At 46.2% G+C, this 21,298-nt stretch overlaps 1 protein-coding gene and 2 non-coding genes across 3 annotated transcripts; 2 read left to right on the top strand and 1 right to left on the bottom strand.

Moving 5' to 3' along the window:
- The first annotated feature begins 9,155 nt into the window (after nt 1–9,155).
- On the top strand, nt 9,156–9,261 carry TRNAL-CAA. Its single transcript has 2 exons — nt 9,156–9,193; nt 9,216–9,261. It is a non-coding gene; the product is annotated as a tRNA-Leu (tRNA).
- A 293-nt stretch (nt 9,262–9,554) lies between these two features.
- TRNAE-CUC lies at nt 9,555–9,626 on the top strand. The gene has a single exon. It is a non-coding gene; the product is annotated as a tRNA-Glu (tRNA).
- Nucleotides 9,627–14,531: 4,905 nt separating this feature from the next.
- LOC118892576 (L-amino-acid oxidase-like) lies at nt 14,532–20,835 on the bottom strand. The gene is made up of 7 exons (XM_036847325.1): nt 20,609–20,835; nt 18,888–18,966; nt 18,271–18,339; nt 16,517–16,653; nt 15,211–15,370; nt 15,027–15,120; nt 14,532–14,860 (listed from the first exon to the last, which is right to left on the bottom strand). The coding sequence occupies exons 1-7, from the start codon at nt 20,833–20,835 to the stop codon at nt 14,532–14,534; spliced, it is 1,095 nt and encodes a 364-aa protein (XP_036703220.1).
- Nucleotides 20,836–21,298: the final 463 nt, after the last annotated feature.

The raw sequence follows: 21,298 nt of genomic DNA, 5'->3' as shown, positions 1-21,298 counted from the left end.
AGGGAGGAGGAGAGATGGCAGAGCACTGTGGGAGGCTGTTTAGAAGCTATTATAAGACCCCCTTCGTAACCCGAGCATCTAGACCTACTGAGTCACCTACTCCCTGCCAACACCATATATTGGAGCCTAAGAGATAGCAGATGTGATGCTGGTGAGTTCTCCAGGATCTCCAAAGCCATTACTAGCTGAGGGTCTGGGCCTTGCTGATCTATTAAAGCTCAGTTTATCTTGAAGGAATCTTGTCTTGGGGGTGGGCAGGACAGGGGAAAAGGAATGTCAAAAGAGAGCAGGGAAACAACTGGGAAGCTTGGGGGAAGGACCCTGAGGCACTAAGGAGACACAGTTCCAAGAGCAGGAAGAAAAGACTCCTCTAAATCAGATGACCCTGACTCTTCATTATTGTTCCATCCTCCACCCCGTAACTCCTACCCTGCCCTAGCCTGGTACCACCTCCTCCTCAGCCTGCCCCCAATTCTTGCTCTGACAATCATCTCCACTTCACCCAGCTCCCTACAGCAAGGTAAGAAGACACCTTAAGTCCCAGGGCATTGTTATCTTGTACTTGTGCATCTACTTCCAGGAGGTGAAACAGCAAAAAGGCAGCCAAGTGGAGTTAGAACCAGAGTCAGGGGCATTGCCTGTAAAGAGTTTAAATACAAAAATAAAACCAAATAAGTCAGTGCTTTTTACTTACCATCATACCCTATCAATCATAAACAATGTTTGTGATAAAACACTTCGCCCAGGTAAAATCTCCTAGTGGTCTAAATTCTAAACAATTGTAGAATTACAGTTCAGTTAGTCTATCTCAAGATCCTTATGCTTCAAGTAGCACATTCTTATTTGTCCTTTAATAAACATTACATTCTACATGGAAGTTAATTTGGAGAACTCCCATTACTGGGTTGGCCCACTCGGCTACACATGCTCACTTCCAAAGTAAGTTCCTAACAGTTTGGTTTGGAAGCATTTGAGCTCACTTTGGGCACATATAGCATCTCCATGGCTTAAGGTACCACATATACCTGCATTTAAATAGTGGATTCAAAATAAACCATAGCACAGTGGTTGTAAAGATGGAGATTCAAACTTGGGTTAAACAGTTCTGTCATTCTACATAGCCACTTGCCTGGAAGCTAAAGTGGCGAAACAGTGTAAACTACAAAGTGTAATATGTTTGGTGAGTACAGAATTTAGTTTATGCATGAAATATTTTATGGAATTTGAACATTTTTTAAAATTGAAAAATCGAGAATAAATGAATCTAGAAAAGAAAATATCACATCAGTAGTAGAATTTAGCCAAATAGCTTTAAAGCTTTCCTCAGTCCTGCCCAGCAGTCCTAAGCACTGCATCTTCTTGCTACCTGGCAACATTTCAGTTCCTCTCAAAGGTATTCTAGGTATTTCAAGTATCTTGCTCTAACACCACCTCTCTTTCTAGTCCATTCCTTCTGGTCCACTCTTTTTTTTTACATCTTTATTGGAGTATAATTGCCTTACACTGGTGTGTTAGTTTCTGCTGTATAACAAAGTGAATCAGCTATACATATACATACATCCCCATATCTCTTCCGTCTTGCGTCTCCCTCCCACCCTCCCTTTCCCACCCCTCTAGGTGGACACAAAGTACTGAGCTCATCTCCCTGTGCTATACGGCTGCTTCCCACTAGCTATCTATTTTACATTTGGTAGTGTATATATGTCCATGCCACTCTCTCACTTTGTCCCAGCTTACTCTTCCCCCTCCCGATGTCCTCAGGTCCATTCTCTATGTCTGAGTCTTTATTCCTGTCCTGCCCCGAGGTTCTTCAGAACCTTTTTTTTTTTATTTTTAAGATTCCATATATATGTGTTAGCATATGGCATTTGTTTTTCTCTGTCTGACTTACTTCACTCTCTATGACAGTCTCTAGGTCCATCCACCTCACTATAGATAACTCAATTTCGTTTCTTTTTATGGCTGAGTAATATTCCATTGTATATGTGTGCCACATCTTCTTTATCCATTCATCTGTCGATGGACACTTAGGTTGCTTCCATGTCCTGGCTATTGTAAATAGAGGTGCAATGTACATTGTGGTACATGACTTTTTTTGAATTATGGTTTTCTCAGGGTATATACCCAGTAGTGGGATTGCTGGGTCATATGGTAGTTCCATTTTTAGTTTTTTGAAGAACCTCCATTCTGTTCTCCATAGCGGCTGTATCAATTTACATTCCCACCAACCGTGCAAGAGGGTTCCGTTTTCTCCACACCCTCTCCAGCATTTGTTGTTTGTAGATTTTTTGATGATGGCCATTCTGACAGGTGTGAGGTGATACCTCATTGTAGTTTTGATTTGCGTTTCTCTAATGATTAGTGATGTTGAGCATCATTTCATGTGTTTGTTGGCAATCTGTATATCTTCTTTGGAGAAATGTCTGTTTAGGTCTTCTGCCCATTTTTGGATTGACTTATTTGTTTTTTTGAGATTGAGCTGCATGAGCTGCTTGTAGATTTTGGAGATTAATCCTTTGTCAGTTGCTTTGTTTGCAAATATTTTCTCCCATTCTGAAGGTTGTCTTTTCGCCTTGTTTATGGTTTCCTTTGCTGTGCAAAAGCTTCTAAGTTTCATTAGGTCCCATTTGTTTATTTTTGTTTTTATTTCCATTTCTCTAGGAGGTGGGTCAAAAAAGATCTTGCAGTGATTTATGTCATGGGTACCAAAAGCATGAGCAACAAAAGAAAATTAGATAAATTACACGTAATCAAAATTAAAAACTTTTGTGCATCAAGGACATTATGAAGAATGAAAAGACAACCTACAGAATGGAGAAAAATATTTGCAAGTCATATAGCTAATAAAGGTTTAGTATCCAGAATATACAAAGAACTCTTACAACTGAATAACAAAAAGACAAACAACCCAAGTTTTTAAATGGACAAAGAAATAGCCATTTCTCCAAAGAATACATACAAATGGCCAACAAGCACATGAAAATATATTAGTCTTTAGGGAAATGCAAATTAAAACCACAGTGAGGCACCACTTCATACCCAGTAGGGTGGCTATAATCAAAAAAAAAAAAAAAAAAGCAGCTGGGGAGGGAATAGGAGAAATTGGAACCCTCATACATGGCCAGTGGGAATGTAAATTGTTCAACAACTGTGGAAAATAGATTCTAATGACCCAAAATAGAATTACCAATAATCCAGCAATTCTATTCCTAGGTATTTACCCAAAGAATTGAAAACAGGTACTTAAACACATGTACACATCAGTTTATAGGAGCACTATTCATAATAGCTAAAATTGCCCAAATGTCTATCAATGGACAAATTGTGATATATCCATACAATGAAATATTATTCAGCCATGAAAAGGAATGAAGTAATGATACATGCTACAATATGGATGCACACTTACTTGGTGTGTGAGCTAAGTGAAAGAAGCCCTGCACAAAAGATTGTCTATAATATGATTCCATTTATATGAAATGTCCAGAATAGGTATATTCACAGAGATATAAAGCAGATTGGTGGTTGCCAGGGGCTAGAGGAAGGGAGGAATGGGGAGTGCTGGGGACTGAATTGTGCCACCCCAAATTTACATGTTGAAGCCCTACTCCCCAATGTGACGGTATTTTAAGATGGGGCCTTTGGGAGCTAATTAGGTTAAGACAAGTTCATGAGGGTGGGGCCCTCAGAACCATGAGAACATACATTTTTATTAAGCCATCCAGTCTATGGTATCTTATTACAGGAGCCCAAGCTGACTAAGACAGGGAGTAACTGCTTAACAGGTACAAGGTATGCTTTTGTGATGATGAAAATATTTTGGAGATAGTGGTTGTACAACATTGTGAATGTACTAAACGCTACTTTGAAAAGTTAATTTTATGTTATATCAATTTCTCCTCAGGTTGTTTTTCTTTTTAATAAATGTATTTATTTATTTTTGGCTGCGTTGGGTCTTCGTTGCTGTGCGCGGGCTCCCTCTAGTTGCGGCGAGTGGGGGCTACTCTTCGTTGCGGTGTGCAGGCTTTTCATTGCAGTGGCTTCTCTTCTTGCGGAGCTCGGGCTCTAGGCGCACGGGCTTCAGTAGTTGTGGCACGCTGGCTTCAGTAGTTATGGTATGCGGGCTCGGGCTCAGTAGTTGTGGCTCACGGGCTCAGTAGTTGTGGCTCACGGGCTCTAGAGCACAGGCTCAGTAGTTGTGGCTCAGAGGCTTAGTTGCTCCACCGCATGTGGGATCTTTCCAGACCAGGGCTTGAACCCATGTCCCCTGCATTGGCAGGCGGATTCTTAACCACTGTGCCACCAGGGAAGTCCCTCCTCAGTTTTTTTTTTTTAAACAAACAAAAACCATGAGAAGTAGTCTTCACCACATGGCCAGAGGGGTCCAGAAAATGCTAAGAAGTGTAACAACACTGGATCATTGCCATCAATACAACACATCATGTAATGTCTGTTTTCAAACAAACCCAAACCTTGATTCTGTGGTCTCCTGCAGCTCGCATTCCATATTGCTGATGCCATTTAGGGCAGAACACCTCCCAAAGGGCATCAGTATCTACTGTCACCACCTCCAGTCTGTCCTCCAACCTCACCAGAACCCTGCTCCACTGGGTTCTCAAGTTACTCTCCTCGGCAGCATTGGACAGTTGATCACTTTCTTTTCCTCTACCCTCTTTCTCCACATGGCTTCTACAACACCACAGTCTCCTCTTTTTCTTTCTTTCCCACTGGCCATTCTTTCTCAGCCTTCTATGCTGCTTCCTCCTCTTTCTCAACTTATTGGAATGTCCCAGGGCTCAGTCTTTGGCCTCTATACCCACTTTCCAGGTGAGCTCATCCTGTTATATGGCTTTTTTTTTTTTTTGCCCCAGGCGGCAGGCGGGATCTTAGCTCCCTGACCAGGGATCGAACCCGTGTCCCCTGAAGTGGGAGTGCAGAGTCCTAACCACTGGACTGCCAGCGAATTCCCTGTTTTATGGCAGGGATACAAATAAATACAATTTATTGGCCAGTGACCTTCCACTTTATATCTCCCACTGTACTCCAGATGCTGGTATCTATCTGCTACTTGACTCCTCTAACAGGCATTTAAAAATTTTTTTTAATTTAATTTAATTTATTTTTTTATACACCAGGTTTTTATTAGTTATCCATTTTATGCATATTAGTGTATACATGTCAATCCCAGTCTCCCAATTCATCACACCACCCGCCCACCTCCCGCCACTTTCCCCCCTTGGTGTCCATACATTTGTTCTCTACATCTGTGTCTCTATTTCTGCCCTGCAAACCAGTTCATCTGTACCATTTTTCTAGGTTCCACATATATGCGTTAATATACGATATTTGTTTTTCTCTTTCTGACTTACTTCACTCTGTGTGACAGTCTCTAGATCCATCCACGTCTCAACAAATAACTCAATTTCATTCCTTTTTATGGCTGAGTAATATTCCATTGTATATATGTACCACATCTTCTTTATTCCATCTGTCTGTCGATGGACACTTAGGTTGCTTCCATGTCCTGGCTATTGTAAATAGTGCTGCAATGAACATTGGGGTGCATGGGTCTTTTTGAATTATGGTTTTCTCAGGGTATATGCCTAGTAGTGGGATTGCTGGGTCATATGGTAGATCTATTTTTAGTTTTTTAAGGAACCTCCATACTGTTCTCCATAGTGGCTGTATCAATTTACATTCCCACCAACAGTGCAAGAGGGTTCCCTTTTCTCCACACCCTCTCCAGCATTTGTTGTTTGTAGATTTTCTGATGATGCCCATTCTAACTGGTGTGAGGTGATACTTCATTGTAGTTTTGATTTGCATTTCTCTAATCATTAGTGATGACTAACAGGCATCTTAAACTTGAAGATCAAAAACAATACTCTCCCTCCTCCACAGTCTGCCGCCTCCCTGCCTTCCCTATTAGCCAATTGCTCAGGCCCAAATTCCTCTAGTTACACGCCACTTCTTTACTTCTTGTGCATCAACAAATCTTATTGGCTCCATCTTAGAAATATATCCAGAATTCAACTATCTCTCACCACCTGGCCTGCTGTTCCCCTGGTCCATCCAAGGGAGCTTGCACTAGCCTCTCAACTCTTCTCCTTGCTTCATTCATGCACTCTGCAGTCCACTCTCCATATAGCAGGCAGAGGATCCTTGGAAAGCAGGCCATATCTTACCAAACCTCAGCTCTCCTCTTCACTCAGGCTGGCACCAGGCCCTCTCATTCAGTTCCAGCCACATTGTCTGTTTTGCACTCCTTTCTGGCCTTTGCATCTGTTCTCTCTCCCCACAGATATTCTATCTGGTTGCTCCCTGACTCTCTTCAAATGTCTGCTCAAAAGCCACATCCTGAGAGGCCTTCTGAACCACTTACATCTCTCTCTACCCTTCTTTCTCTATTTTTCTTCACAGTACTTATCATTCCCCACATATAATTATTTTATTTATTTTCCATCTTTCTTTGCTGGAATGTGAGCTTCTTGAGCACAGACATTTTGTTTTCTTCTCTGCTGCATCCCTGGTCCTTGCCCTCCAGGGTCTCAGAGGATTTTCTGGGTGAGCTAGAGGAATGAAGGCAGATCAAGCATGTTGAGGAAAAAGCAGCTAGCTCACTGGGGTACATGGGAGACTGTGAGGTAAGGTCAGGCTGGCCAGAAGTTCCTGAAGGCCAAGTAGGCCACCAGAGAAATTAGGATATTATTGTCAGGGTTGTGGAAAACATCCCTCCCCTTCTCTCAATGCTTATGTCCTCCCTTCAGTTAAGGCTCCAATGTGAAAGAAATGATTATCCAAACTTGGAAATAGAAAAGAGATTATTAGTGACAAAAGTTCCTTCTTTGACCAAAATTTAGTCAGGCTCCTCTGAGTCCTCTTTTCAACTAGGCCTTGACCTTGCGCTTCCATGTCCTGCCTTGTAGAGTCTAATTTTAATAAGAATCCTGCTAGTTAGTCTAGTGAGGATCCCCCCACCTTTAATACCTGATCACCCTCCACAGCTAATCAAACTCCTTATCCCCACCATCCTCCAGGTGATATCTGATGACCCTGGCCTGCAGAAATCCTATTACATCAGTTTAGCAAGAATCTCTCTACTGTTGATGTCTCTTCTTAGCCATTTTGCAACCAGAGACCCCACCCTGCTCCTTAGCTATAAATCCCCACTTTTCCTTGCTGTATTTGGAATTGAGCCCAGTTCTATTATATAAGGTCTCTTTTCCCCTATTGCAGTAGTTCCCAGATAAAATGTGTTTTTAGTGCTTTAACTGCTATTTGGCTCTGATTCTCTTGGACACTAGGTGTCCTTAGAGCTTAGCATTGTCTAGCAGATCTTTTGGGGATTATCTGCTTCCATGTGCACCTTTGATTGGCTTCTACTGACTTTATTTTACAATTCTATATGGGTAGAAATTAACTTGTAGAAAACCGGTTTCTGTCTGAGAGCAAGGCCAAAGATTCCTATTTATAGCAATACAAATAAAATTTGTCAAGAGATGCACCTGATTTATCTCTAGTGGAAAAAAACAACCCCAAAGTAGTGACCATACCTTAAACATCACAGTTTATTATACCCTTAATATATTAACCTGTCTTCCATCTGTTAGCAATCTCTTTTCAACATTCCTTTGGCTGACTATTAAAAAAATGATATCTTCAAAATCTCCTTTGAATTGCTTATAACATCTTATAGAGCCACTCATTAATGAGTTGAGTAAAATCTTGATACTTGTGCATCATTCATATATTTGCATGGGAGTCATGTGTTTTACTTTTCGTAAATTATTTTTAGAAAAAGTCACTGCAGTGAGGTCTTACTTGATCAAGCTGGTCTAAAAATAGACCTCCACCATCTCATTGCCCTGCTTCTGTTTTGTCCTTACAGCCTGTATGTTTGTTTGTGCTGACTGTGCCCTTCACTGTCAGGCAGCTTGCCAGGGCAGGAATTTTGTCCCTGCTATATCAATAAAGACTCAATGAACAAATGAATGAATGAGTGAGTGAATGGTATGTGGTCTGGAGCACAGGAGTGGGGACTTTCCGTTTGATGCTAAAGCACTCTTGCTATCTTTGCACTCCTTTGTTAACTGCTCCCCTGAACTCTTTTTCAACTAAGCCTGTCTTTTGGACTTCCATGTTTCTCTCTACAATGTCCATTTTTAGCAAGAATCCTGCTAAATATGTTTAACCAGAATGCCCCATCCTTGATATGTGATCACCCTGAATATATAATGGGGCTCCTTGTCCTCTACCATCTGCCAGGTGATGTCTGATATCCTGGCCTACCTTCAGCAAGAACCCTGTTAGATCGGTTTGTACAGAATCCCCCCCCCCTTAGTAATTTTCCATCCAGTGACGGCCCCCCACCTCTCTCTTTGGCTATAAATTTCCACTCTCCCTTGTTGTACTCAGAGCTGAGTCCAATCTCTCCTCCCCCACTGCAAGACCCTGGTGCAGTGGTACCTACACATATCTTGATAACGTCCCCCTTGAATAAAGTCTTCCTTACAGTGCTTTAACAAGTGTCATGAATGAATTTTTTTTCTTGAACACTGATCTCCCCATTATCTCTAACCACGGCTGGGAGACTTGGCAGAGGAAGAGGGGTGCACCTTAAGAGGATGGGTATGCCAGGGACAATAAGGCAGAAAGCCCTCATAATTTTGAAACAACAACGGTAATCACTGTCGCTTACCCTGTGCCAAGCGTACATTCCAGTGCTTTCCTCGTATTCACTCGTCTAGCCAGTTTTCGCAGCTAGGGCCAGGAATGTGCGGCGGGAACCCGGGATCTGGCAGTGGCGGGTACCCCGGGTGGGCTGCATCCTGGCGCTTTCTCTTTGCCTTTGCTTCTATAGTTTCCCTCCTTTGCTGGGCCGGGTGGTCACTAACCCCTCTGGTTTTCTAGCGGGATTGTCCTTGCTTCCGGAGATTCGGCTCGATTTCCGGCTTCGCCCGGGAGAGCGAGGTTGGGCACTCCGGAGTGCCCGGTGTCCTACAAGAGCTCCGCGGCTGGCGGCCGGGGCCCGACAGGCGGTTCTCCTTTGCCCTGGCCGGGCGGATCCAGCGACAGCCCGCCCGGACCGTGAGGCGGGGCAGCGCAGCAGGCTGCCGCAGGAAGCAGGCTCTGTATGAGGAAGCAGTTCGCAGCGTGTCAGGATGGCCGAGTGGTCTAAGGCGCCAGACTCAAGGTGTGTACCTTCCCTGTGGGCTTTCTGGTCTCCGAATGGAGGCGTGGGTTCGAATCCCACTTCTGACAGGCGCTTTTTGCCACCTTCGGCTAGGCTAACATATGTAAGAACATGTCCCCCGTGCTGCTGGCGTTTTGTTTTTTTTTTCCTGTTTTCTGAGAAGGCAACCATATTCAGACTTTACCGTTCCTGCTGTTCTCCACTGCCTGTTTTTTCGGATTTACAGTGGCCGAGAGACTGTCTAGGTGGAAAAGGGAGGCGGTGTAAGTACCCGAGGTTCATGTAATCATATTCACGAACCCAGTTTACGTCACACCTTTTACACTTAGTCTAGCTCGATGTAGTTGTCACTGTCATGTGCTCCCTGGTGGTCTAGTGGTTAGGATTCGGCGCTCTCACCGCCGCGGCCCGGGTTCGATTCCCGGTCAGGGAAAGCCCGATTTTTGTTCCAACGTTTCAACTTAACCTCAAAAATACAGTATTTGCTTCTTTTTGGGAGAAAGTAATTACCAGAGGTGAGAGTTATTCTGGTTAAGGGGTGCTAGCTGTTTGTGAATCATTGTCCTATACCTACAATACCTTAATTAGGAAGGGAAGAACATTGCGGACAGCGCTAAATGATCCCAAAAGAAAACCCTGGTGCTGCCACAAGTGCCAGTCTTCCAATGCCCAGGGTTAAAAAAAATCCCCCCGAATGCCCAAACTACCATTAGAATGGCAGATGTCACCTAAAGGGGGACTCAGGAAGGTCTTAGCTCCTCACAATGGCTCAGGCAAGTTTTGCTATGAAAAGAAGTCAGGAGATTCTCTCCCACCCCAACATCTACCTTTTTATTTTGAAAGTAAATTGAAATAATTAAAACAATGACCCAGCGAACACCGGTGTTCTTTCTACCTACATACGACATAGGTTAATATTTTGCCACATTTTCTCTTTCTCTCTAGACAGATAGAGCTTCCCCAGCCTCCCACCCATTTGAAAGTTGCAGACAGTATTACACTACTCCATGTCACACCTGAGAAAATTAACGTTAACTTGTCATCATCAGATACCAGTGCACGTGCAAATTTCCCCTAATTGTTCCCCAAATATCTTTTATAGCTGCTTTTTAAAAGTTTTTATTCTAGAAACTTTCACTGCCCATTTTTCTATTGTGACACCTGCAGAAAATAATCTATTTTAGTAATACAAACACTGGTCACACTTAAGTTCTATCTTAATAGCTGTATAATATTCTGACCCTCTATGCTTAATTTGTTGTTTTTCAAAGTATTCATTTCTCCCTGGGTACCTTTTTTAGCCCTCCAGGCCAGAGCTGTTAGGATATATTCTACCTCCATATTAGTTACAAGCAGGCTTGCCAAACGACCCCAGGCCTTGGACAAGTAATTTTGCCTCTACTTTTCTATGTGCTAGCAGTTGGCTTTTTTTTGTAATCCAGCCTTGTGCGGAGTATAGCATGGTGAATGATGGCTGGTGGTCAGGTTGAGCTGAGTTCAAGTCCTGACTGGACTTTTCAGAAGGCAAGATGTCTATCCTCTCTAAGCTTTAGTTTTCTCATCTACAAAACTGGCCAATCAAAGGATGAAGAAGAAAGAGAATGAAATTCCATCTAACCTTTAAGTTTCATTTTGAAATCTTCCCTCATCTTCCAAAGGAATTGGAAGGAATCTAAAAATAAAAAAACAAAGGATTTTAAAAAAAAAGCTGGGAAGACATACATCTAAATGTAACTGATTTTCTGTATGTGGTAGGATTATGAAAAATTTAAATTTTCTTTGCTGTAATGTCATGCATTTGCTGATTTTTCTACCATGAGTATATAAAACTTATTAGTAGAAGAATAATACAACTTATTTGAAAAATTGCTCACACCTTACACAAGAATCAACTCAAAATGAGTCATAGATTTAAATGTAACACATAAAACTATAAAAACTTTATAAGAAAACAGGAGAAAACCTTTAGGACCTAGGGCTTAGTGAAGAGTTCTTAGAAATGACAATAAAAACATGATCCACAAAAGAAAATATTAAATTGGACCTCATCAAAATTAAAAACTTATTCTGCAAAAGAGCTTGTTAAGAGGATGTAAAGACAAGCAACAAACAGGAAAAAAAAATTGCAAACGACATAACTGACAAACTCTCAAAACTCAATGGTAAAAAAGCAAACAATCGAATTAGAAAATGAGCCAATGACATGACAAGACATTTATGTTCAACGTTGTTGAAGTGCAAATTAAAATCACAATGAGATATCACCACAAGCTTTTCAGAATAGCTAAAATAAAAAGCAGTGATAACACCAAGTGCTAGCGAAGATGAAGAGAAAGTAGATCACTTATTCATTGTTAGTGGGAATGTAAATGGTATAGCCATTTAGGAAAGAGTCTGACAATATTTTACAAAACTAAACATGAACTTACCATATGACCCAACAATTACATACTTAGGTATTTATCCCAGAGCAGTGAAAGCTGATATTCACGCAAAAACCTGTACACAAATGTTCATGGCACCCTTATTTGTAACAGCCAAAAAACAGGGAAACAGGGAACAATTGAAATGCCCTTCAATAGGTGAATGGTTAAACAAATGGTGGTACCACCGTACCACAGAATGCTACTCAGCACTAACAACAAATAAACTATCGATGCAGGATACAACTTGGATATACCTCAGGGAATTATGTAGAGTGAAAAAGTCAATCTCAAAAGGTCACATACTGCATGATTCTATTTATATAAGATTCTATAAATGATAAAATTATAGTGACTGAAAACAGATTAGTGGTTGCTAGGGGTTGTGTTTATTGGGGGGTAGGGAGTGGGGTGGAGGTGACTACAGAGGCATAGCAAGAGGGAGATCTTTGTGTTGAGGAAATAGCTCTGTATCTTGATTGTTACTTGCTCCCTACATAATGGATGACATCAGCCTTCAGCAGATATAATCCAGGAAGAAGCCCACCTCTGGCATCCCAAGGTTTTTCCTATTTTATTTCTGACAAACACCATCATCTGTCACTTGTCACACTTATTTGAACATATGTCATAGTCCCTGCTATGGACTGAACATTTTTGTTGCCCCCCCCCAAATTCTTATGTTGAAACCTAATCCCCAATATGATGGTAGTCAGAGGTGGCGATTTGGGAGGTGATTAGGTCATGAGGGTTGAGCCCTCATGAATGTCATTAGTGCCCTTATAAAAGAGACCCCAGAGAACTCCCTTGCTCCTGCCACTGTGTGAGGACACAGCAAGAAATTGGGCTCCCAGTAGGAGGGCCCAAATCTGCTGAATCTGCTGGCACCTTAATCTTGGATTTTCTAGACTCCAAAATTGTAAGAAATAAATGTCTGTTGTTTATAAGCCACTCAGTTTATCATATTTTTGTTATAGCAGCCCTTATGGAATAAGACAGTCCCTAAGCTTGTCTCCAAGTTCACCAAAGGCAGGATTTGGGTCTGATTCACCAGATTTCAGAGCCACTATCAGAGTGGTTGTTTAATCCATGTGAACTTCATGTGTACAGTGAGGTAGACTGGGGACTCAGTGAGACTGGGAGCGCCAGCCCCTATGGAGGTGAACATGAGGAAGGAGTTAGAAGGCACACTATGTAGGGAAGTGGTTGAGGTATGGGTCCGTCAATGTTGGGAAAGTCAGTCACCAATGAGGCCTGAGTGTCTCTGCACATTCCTGTTGGATATGCTTAAAATGCAAGGCCATGACTGCTCTTTGCTTGGGCTGTTTCTCAGAGCTGTGTTTTAGTGAGCAACGTTGAGGGATGAGATAATGTCTCCTCCCCCACCTCCTACTCACCCCCGACAAAGAGCAGGTTTGCTTACTGCTTGCTATACAGCTGGTCAATTTTCTGAGTTCAGTGTTCCTCAGCTGCAATGCAACGCCACTACATGCATGGTGTCTACCTGGGTACCTCTGCATTGCCCCCATTGGGACTTGGTGGCTTGGGGAGCTCATGCTACTTGCTGTGCATGAGTAATAAAATCCTTTGCCTCTGACCCATGAGTCTTTTGTCTTCTGCCAGCATCCATGAAACTGTGGCAAGCTAACTTGTTAGCTTACAAGTAGGATAAGATCCCAGACCCTCCCAGCTGGAGGAGGGTTCTTGGGTACCTTGTTGTTCTGTCCTAGCCTCAGACTCTAAAGAGAATGACACTTTCTCAGCTGGTTCTGAAGGTACCTTTTTGCCTTTGGTGATGAACTGTCCTTTAACCTCATAGTCACCTGGCCCCTTCCTGTGACCCTCTGGGTGATTACTCATACCTCCAAGAGATCCTTTAGGGACATAATTCAGGCCAGGTCACTGCCAAATGATGGGCCTCTTTAGACCTCATGCATCTGTCTGCCTAAAAGTTCTCAGCAGTATTGACTCCATCTATCTGCCTCCTCACCCCTCAGGGCTGCCAGGCAAAGAAGATCCAGGGGGATAGGAAAAGGATGGAGGGCAGACCATGCAGTTTTGATGCTGTGAATTCTGAGAACTTCTATCACTCAAGCGTTCAACATATTCATTGCCGAATGTCAACAATGTGAATTGTTTTTTCAGGAATACAAAAAAGAATAAGACAGAACCACTGAGTGTAGAAGCAAGAAGATTTAGGGTTAGATGACTTAGGTTTTGATCCCTCTGGACCAGCATTTGTGACCTCACACAAGTTATGTAACCTCTTGGAAAATCAGTTTTCCTCATCTATGAAATGGAGTAATATTAGACTATGTACACTGGGGGTTGCTTTAATAACATGGAAGAGCATCGAGCATGTTGCTGGCCACAAGGTTGCCTCCATCTAAGTTCCCAACTTCTCTTAAAATTCACAGTCACGGGAGATGGAGGAGTAGACATGGGGAGGGGAGGTAGGGCTAGACTCAGATTAAAGGAATAACAGACGAGCCAAGGACCCCAGACAAGGTCCTTGGAAATCAAAGACCTCCCTAACTCTCAGCACTCAATTCTATAATTATTTAGATGCCACCCAGAATGTAGATAAAACACTTAGTGATAGCCTTAAACTTAATGAACGCTTTACTGTTTTAATCACTATATCACACATTGTTGTTGTTGAGACATTGCCAATAAATCCAAGGTCATGGGTGGCCAAATATTAGAGAGACTCTGTTCCTTGGCCTTATGTGGCACCTCTTGGTTGGCATCTTTGGAAAAAGGTGGAGATAAAGTGAGAGAGTGGATTTTGAGACTTCTCCTGGTGGACCATTGTGACCAGAGTTACTCCAATTCCTGGTGTCGTAAAGTTGGCTATAGCTCCGTGTTTGTTTTTTTTTTTTAATTGAAGTATAGTTGATTTACAGTATTGTGTTTCAAGTGTAGCTATAGCTCCATTTTGGAGTGGGGTTCTTTGGGTCTCTGGGGTCCTTGGTCAAAGCCATGCCCACAGCCTCTTGGATGTTCTGTGCTGCCCTGAGCCGTGATTTGATTGCTGTGTCAATCCAGCCGGGGGGCAGGGTTGTGTGCTCACCAGCAAAGTGGGCCTGTCCTTCTGGCTGGCAGAGTTCCTGGGCATAGTCCACATACTGGTAGGGAGTGAAGAAGGCAAAGCCGCCCATGGAGTAGGGGTCCTGGCTCCAATGCTTGACCATGGAATAGGGGCACAGGGCCCGCACCTCCTCCTTGGGGAGGTCATGGACTACTGCCAGGTCGTCCAGGACAATATCAATTGCCCGGGCATGTCCATGACAGCGAAGAAAGAGGAGTCATCGTCCAGGGTATAGGAGGCCAGGATGACCCCTGTGCCATTGGGGAAGATGTGGTTGGCATAGAAGATGAAGCGGAAGGCTGGTCGGTGCTGGACTTGCCCCCTAAGATGCCTTTTTGCTCCCAGAAATGCTGCGTGCACGTCAGGATCACTTTGGTGGCACTGCTGTAGTGGACGGATCGCAGTGCGTCCTCCTTGCCATGGGAGAGAGGTGGTCGGAAACAGAGGAGTCAGGCAGCCTTGGCTGTGGTGGCCACAATCAGGTAATCGGCGGTCAGATGTACCCTGGTCTGCAGAGGGTCAGGCGTTTGGTAGGTGATGTGGACGTGGTCTCCGTATGACTCTACCTCCTCTGCTGGCGAGTGGAGCTGGACTGTCCCGGGCAAGAGGGCAGCATGCAGGGCCTGGGGGAGCTGGTCAAAGCCCCCAGCGATTTCATCGAACCTGAGAGTGAGCAGGCAAGGGAGAGACAGGGAAGCAGGTTGATGGACAAGGCCAGGCAGAGGATGGGCCATTTGGACTGTACAGAGGCTGAGCCCTCTAATGGACCTGCTCTGGCCTGTGTGTTAGGGAGGTAAGCCATTGGCAAAAGGAGGGCATGCCAGGTAAGGTGGCTCTTAGCTCCAGGGAACTAGAGATAGGTGCCATTTTGGGGCTGACAAATCAGAAAAACGCATTCCCTCTGGGCAGGTACAGTCCCTTGCCAGAGCCTCAGGCTTGAAACGTGGATCATGCCTGGCTCGCAGTCACACACACCCCCCGCCCCCCGCCTCCTCAAGTGGTCACCCCACTCGGCCTGCCTTAAGGCCCTCCTCTTCCTTCCATTTTCCCTTTAAGACAATCCCTGGCCTGAATATAAATGGATTTACTCTGAAAAAAATTCTGGGAGGAAGGGAGACGATGCTATTGGGAAAAGAAGAAGCCCGGGTGCTTAAATAACTGAGCCAGTCCCCTTGGCCACTGAAGGCTTGCAGGGTCTGTTGCCCTCCCGCAAATATCTGTAGCCTTTTTTTTTTTTTTTTTCAGGAATTGGGTCACAGAACCCTGAGGGAGAGTGAATCCCGGTCTATTTTATCTTTGTAGCCCCAGACCATCCTGACAGCGACCAGGGGTTTGGTGGTTGGGGTCTGGAGTTAGCACCCCTGATACACCTTCCTGGGATGAAAGACAGTGAGGCCCCTTGTAAGGACCCTCATCTCTGTAACGAGAGAGCAGGTGAGACCCAGAGCAAAGCAGATCTGTAGCTTCCTGATGTGACTGCCTCCTAGCCAGAGGTTCTTAAAGTGGGGGTCCTAGACAGAAAGACAGGAAGCAGCAGCAGACCTTGAAGCATGTCAGAAATGCATGTTCTCAGGTCCTAGCCCAGATCTACTGAATCAGAGACTCAGGTTGGGGCTCAACCTTCTGTGTTTAACAAGACCCCTAGTGACTCTGAGGCTCATTGGAGTTTGGAAACCCCTGCTTTCCCCTCTTCCCCATTTCTTTTGGGATTTTTCCACCTGATTTATCTAAACTTTCTTTCCACCACTGTCCTGGTTAGTAACTGGCTAACGCATGCCCATTTTCCCATTGCTCCACCCCATTTCCCACTGGGGCTCCTGGAAGAGGGAGATGATGGCATGCAGGGTCTCCAAGAAGGCCTCGTAGTAGCCAGGATCTGCATTCAGCAGCTCCCCAGTCAACTGCATGGCCCCCCGGCTCAGGTTCCCCACCTTAATCAGGTATCCCTGCAACCAGCCGACCACGTGCAGGGAGAGAAGGCAGGGGAGTCAGATTGTCTGGAAGCCAACATGAGAACCCTTGCTTTGCATCCAGGGACAGGGAGAAACAGAATTGGACAGAGTGGAATGGCCAGACCATTCAGCCGGGCCCCTGGGAGCTGCCATGGGTCTACTTGTACTAGGCTCTGACAGTCTCAAAATGCTCTCCTTTGTCCTAATAACAGGAAAAGAGCTAACTTTCAGTGTTACTTCCCACACACACACCCTCTGATGAGCCCTTCACTTGTATGAGCCTCATACAATCCTAAGAAGTAGCTTATCACCCCTGTTTTACAGGTGGGGGAACTGAGGCCCAGTCTTCCTGTCAACTGCAAGTATGTTGGGCCGCTTACACTGATCTGGAGGAATCTAGGTACTGAGTAATTTTTCTCACCCTGCCCTCATCCCCCACCATCACACTGTGGTCCTGGCTAGCCCACCAGCAAGTGACCCTGAAGTTCTCCCTTTGGAAGTGCCCACTGAGGATTGTGCCCTGTGCTTCACCCCTGCTCCTTTCTCCCAAGCAAGGCCAGAGTTCACACAACAGAACTGGCCAGGAGGGCTTCACCTGTTAGGGTGACCAACTGTTCAGCTTGCCGAGCGCAGAGCGGTGTCCAGGGATGATCTGGTACCCTTGTCACCAGTGAAGCAGCCCTGGAGGCTGGGCACTCGGGGGGGCAGTCCTGACAGGGACTGCCAGGGTGACAGGGCATGGCTGGTCTTGCCGTAACCTGGGCCAAAACCTCTATCAAACATGCATGTTTAAACCAGAGACAAGGTGGCAGGGCCCCACCATCCCAGGAAAAGCAACGTCACAAAGTTCCTGGAGACATGCTTCAAGATCTGCAGTGTAGACAACCAGAACCCAGAGAGGATGGTAGGTTCCCTACCTCTGTGCATGGGGTGTGTGGAAGGTGGGGGGTAGGGGTGGGCAACTGAGAATCTCCTCTAGCTTGACTTATTCTCCAAGCCCTGTACATCTCCTCTCTTTTTCCTTCCCTCCTCCCCTGTTTCCCTTCCCCCCTTCCTTCCCCTCCCTCCCACCACCATTGTCCTCCAGGAGCTTACATTCCAGCAGGGGAAGCAGACCATAAACAAATTAAACAAGTAAAATATTCAATACAGTGTGATAAGCGTTAGGGTGGAAAATATTGCAGAGAAAGGAAGAAGGGAGGGTGCCAGATGGGAGGAACCTCAGTTCAAAGTGGACATTTGAGCCATGACCTGAAGAAGGTTGAGGGGCAAGCCATGTGATATCTGCAGGAAGAGCATTCCAGGCAGAGGGAACGGCCAATGCCAAGACCTTGAGGGTGTGCTTGGCTGAGTAAGAAACAGCAAGGGGTTGGAGTAGGTGGGTGAGGAAGGAGCCCCTCTCCATCTTGGGCAGCCCTGAGCCTCAGGCGGGAGGATGTGGAGCAGGGTCTGTACACAGGCTCCCTCTGGCTGCCTGCTGGGCAGGGTGGGTCAAGGGTTAACATGTCTCTCCTGCTACAAGCTGGAAGGAAGGTGGGTGGTCCTGCCGTGGTTTCCATAGATTGTGACAGGGTGGGCTGTGGGCAGCAGGAGGTGGGTCCCAGGACTGGCCTGGGTGGAGAAGGAGTCGTACCTCTCCAGCACCTGGCTGCAGCTACTGCTTTTCAGCTCCTCCACCACCTGGGCATGGAGGAAGGAGGGGCACTCAGTGAGAACCAAACTCCACCCGACACGGGCACTCACCTCCGCCTGGTCCAGCCCCCCATGCTCCCACTCCCTCACTCATGCTTCTCCTTGTGTGTACGTCCAAGGTTGGTTTATATGTGTTCTCTCCTGGGTTCAAGGACTTTGTCCCACAACTAGTCTGAATGTCCCGAAGGTGGAAACTTAACTATTGGACAGATTACGGGGCTGTAAAGTTAGGGACCAGAGCTCCCCCACCAACCTGGGAGTTACAGAGGTGGGAAGTCTACCTCCTTGTTGGTGTTGGACACATTTCTGTAGGCCTACGAGGCCACTGTGAATAGTATGGACAAAGCGGGAAACCTGGCACCACCATGGCCGAGTGAGGCTGGGCAGGGTCGGAGAGTTTGGTATGTTCACACTCCCTGGCAGTGATTCTAGGAAAAGCTGTTCTGCCGTCTTCCACTCCTCATTTGCCCTGACTTGATAGCCCAGCAGACGCGGGTAGGCCTGTGCCTCCCCCATGCGCTGTGCACCCCGCTGACCAGCACCCAGCTCTGGTTGTTGGAGGCGCGGAACTTACTGAGCTTTAGCCCAGACTTCCTGATGAGCTCATGAGAGAGCCTGGGGTGCGAATCAGAGGCAGCTCAGCAGGGACAAGGAAGCCGCCAGCCCTCCCTGCTACAGGGGCTCTGCTCTTTGCTCCCCACAGATTTATTGGGGCTACTGGCCTCTATCCAAAGACAGAACTACAGGCCCCCTTGTCACTACACTAATGGCGGCAGGGCCACGAGGGAACAGGGCCACCATTCTTGTGGCCACATCACACCAGGCTTTTCCTCCGTTTTGGCCACGATCTCTCTCATTTTGTCTGAGACGTCTGGCCTCAAGGTCCAGGAGGTTGCTTGAAGAGCAGTGTCTTATCTAACCTGGAGGCCATGTGCATCCTTCCCAAGCCTCCAGGAAGCATCCTCCACCACCCTGCATTCTCCACGGAGCAGGGCCCCCCTTCAGGATGACCCTCCATGAGGTCACCTGGTGCTGGTTTCTGGTCCCAGGGCTCCCACCAGACACCACACCCTCCTCGATGGACACTCATTATTCCCATTGTTAGCAAACCTAGCAGGCCACTTTTGACTTTTCAAGGTGCTCTCCCATCCTAATTATCTTTTGGGATCCTCCACATCGGCTTCTAAGCAGGCAGGGCAGGTGCCATTATGCACAGTATATACATTAAAACATTGAGGCTGTGAGTTGGGGCAGACCCAGCCCTGATGACTTCCAGGAAAGGACGGCCACTCATTGCTATTTGTCTTGACCTTGGTATTGACTGCTGTTCTAATTGTGTGTTCTAACTGTGTGTTTTTTGTCTTCTTAGAGTCTGTCTATTTGATATTCATTAATCACAGGGCCGAACCACGTCTCTCCTGCATGTCAGCTTGCCTAGAGCTCTCCTTTCAGCGTGCAGACTAGCTGATCCAAGGCCATGTTCCCACCCATACACCAAGTAAATATCTCCCCTGCCCTAACTCACCCAGGGCCAGGTACCAGGCAACTAGAGACCACTCCTACAGCCCAGAGCCCACTGTAATTATTCAAACCAGCCAAACCTAAGCTGTTTACTCTGTCCCATGTTGCCTTTCCCTGAGAAACTCCAATAAAGGCCAAGGTCTGTGCCTTCTCTTTGCTCCTGTCTTCTGCCTCCTGACCATCCCAATGTATCCTCTGTGTGGTGTGGTTTGTCCCCTTCTCTCTAGAAATGTAAGTAATAAATTCTTTCAGTGGCATTAACCTCTCCATGGCTACCCATCACCTCCATAAACTAAAATTCCGAGAGTACAAATGAGACAACTGCCCACATCCCAGCCTTCCCTACCCACTCCCACTTTTCCCGACCGTACCTGTGGTTGGCGGGAATCCTCATGGCTCCCAGCTCCACATACCACTGTGCTCCAGGCACTCTGTGGGTCTCTATTCTGCCACCCACACATGCCCTGAGGCCTCCAGGACAGTCACCTAGAAAGACAGCACTTTGCTGACCTCAGTGAGGCTGGACACATCCCCTCCTAGCAGGCCTAGCTCCCACAGCCCTCCTGCCTCTTCCCCAGGTCTCCCTTTGTTATACAGTCAGACCACCCAGTTCTCCTAGCCCTTCTACCCCCATCTAGAGCCCTAGACCCAGTCCCCTGCTCCAGCTCTCTGAGGCTGTCCACTTCCCTCTCTCCCACGTTCCCCATGCAGGACCCTCCCACACCCTATCATGTACCTGGTGGCCAGCGTCCTGTAGGGTCTTGGCAGCGGTGAGCCCTGCCCTGCCCGCCCAATCACCACTATCTGTTTCCTTTCTGCCGTCGGCCCCAGCCCGTCTTGGGCCAGCCGCACCATCTCTTCATACTGGGGGTCCTCAAAGCACTTGACAAGCTGGCTGTTGAAGGCCTGGGTACCCAGGCTCAGCACAGACAGGAGGGTGAGGGCCAGCCGGCCTGTGCACATGGCTGTGGAGATGTCAAGCAAATGACTGAGGACCAAGAAGTCCTGCTGGTCTTAACACTTGCTTTGAGGAGTGGTTATATCGCTAGACCTGTGATACAGCATCCCGGCACTGCCATTCCCTTCCCTCCCTACTAGAGGGTGTCTTAGTCACCAGGACTGCCAAGCTGCCCCCAGCGCCCCAGATGGTCAGCACTGCCACCTCGCCGCCCCCTCTCAAGGAATGATGCAGGATGGAGCCCTGCCCAAGGTACCTGCCCTTGGCCATCTGGACTGCCATCCATGAGGCCAAGCCCTCGGTCCAATGAGGGACAGGTGAGGTGGACCTGTCCACCACATTGGGTGCCCCATTTCCCCCTTGGAGTTGATAGAATGTTTGTTGCAGCGAAAAGACCTAACTCACTGGCTGTGGAAGGATAGGGTGAGGATAGAGAGTATAAAGGCATCATTTAATAATGTTAACAGT

The sequence above is a fragment of the Balaenoptera musculus genome, chromosome 3 (assembly GCF_009873245.2).
Source record: "Balaenoptera musculus isolate JJ_BM4_2016_0621 chromosome 3, mBalMus1.pri.v3, whole genome shotgun sequence".
In the NCBI taxonomy this organism is placed as follows: domain Eukaryota; kingdom Metazoa; phylum Chordata; class Mammalia; order Artiodactyla; family Balaenopteridae; genus Balaenoptera; species Balaenoptera musculus.
The sequence above is the reverse complement of the archived record's forward strand: the minus strand, read 5'-3'. Positions and strand labels throughout refer to the sequence as shown.

What these genes read in the sequence shown, in the direction of transcription:
- LOC118892576 (XM_036847325.1), bottom strand. Translation starts at nt 20,835, where the DNA reads ATGTGCACAGGCCGGCTGGCCCTCACCCTCCTGTCTGTGCTGAGCCTG. An exon ending in ACGACTCCTTCTCCACCCAG is followed by an intron (nt 16,654 to 18,270) that starts GCCAGTCCTGGG and finishes GGCTGGTTGCAG; the next exon opens with GGATACCTGATTAAGGTGGG. An exon ending in CTGACCCTCTGCAGACCAGG is followed by an intron (nt 15,121 to 15,210) that starts GTACATCTGACC and finishes TCCCATGGCAAG; the next exon opens with GAGGACGCACTGCGATCCGT.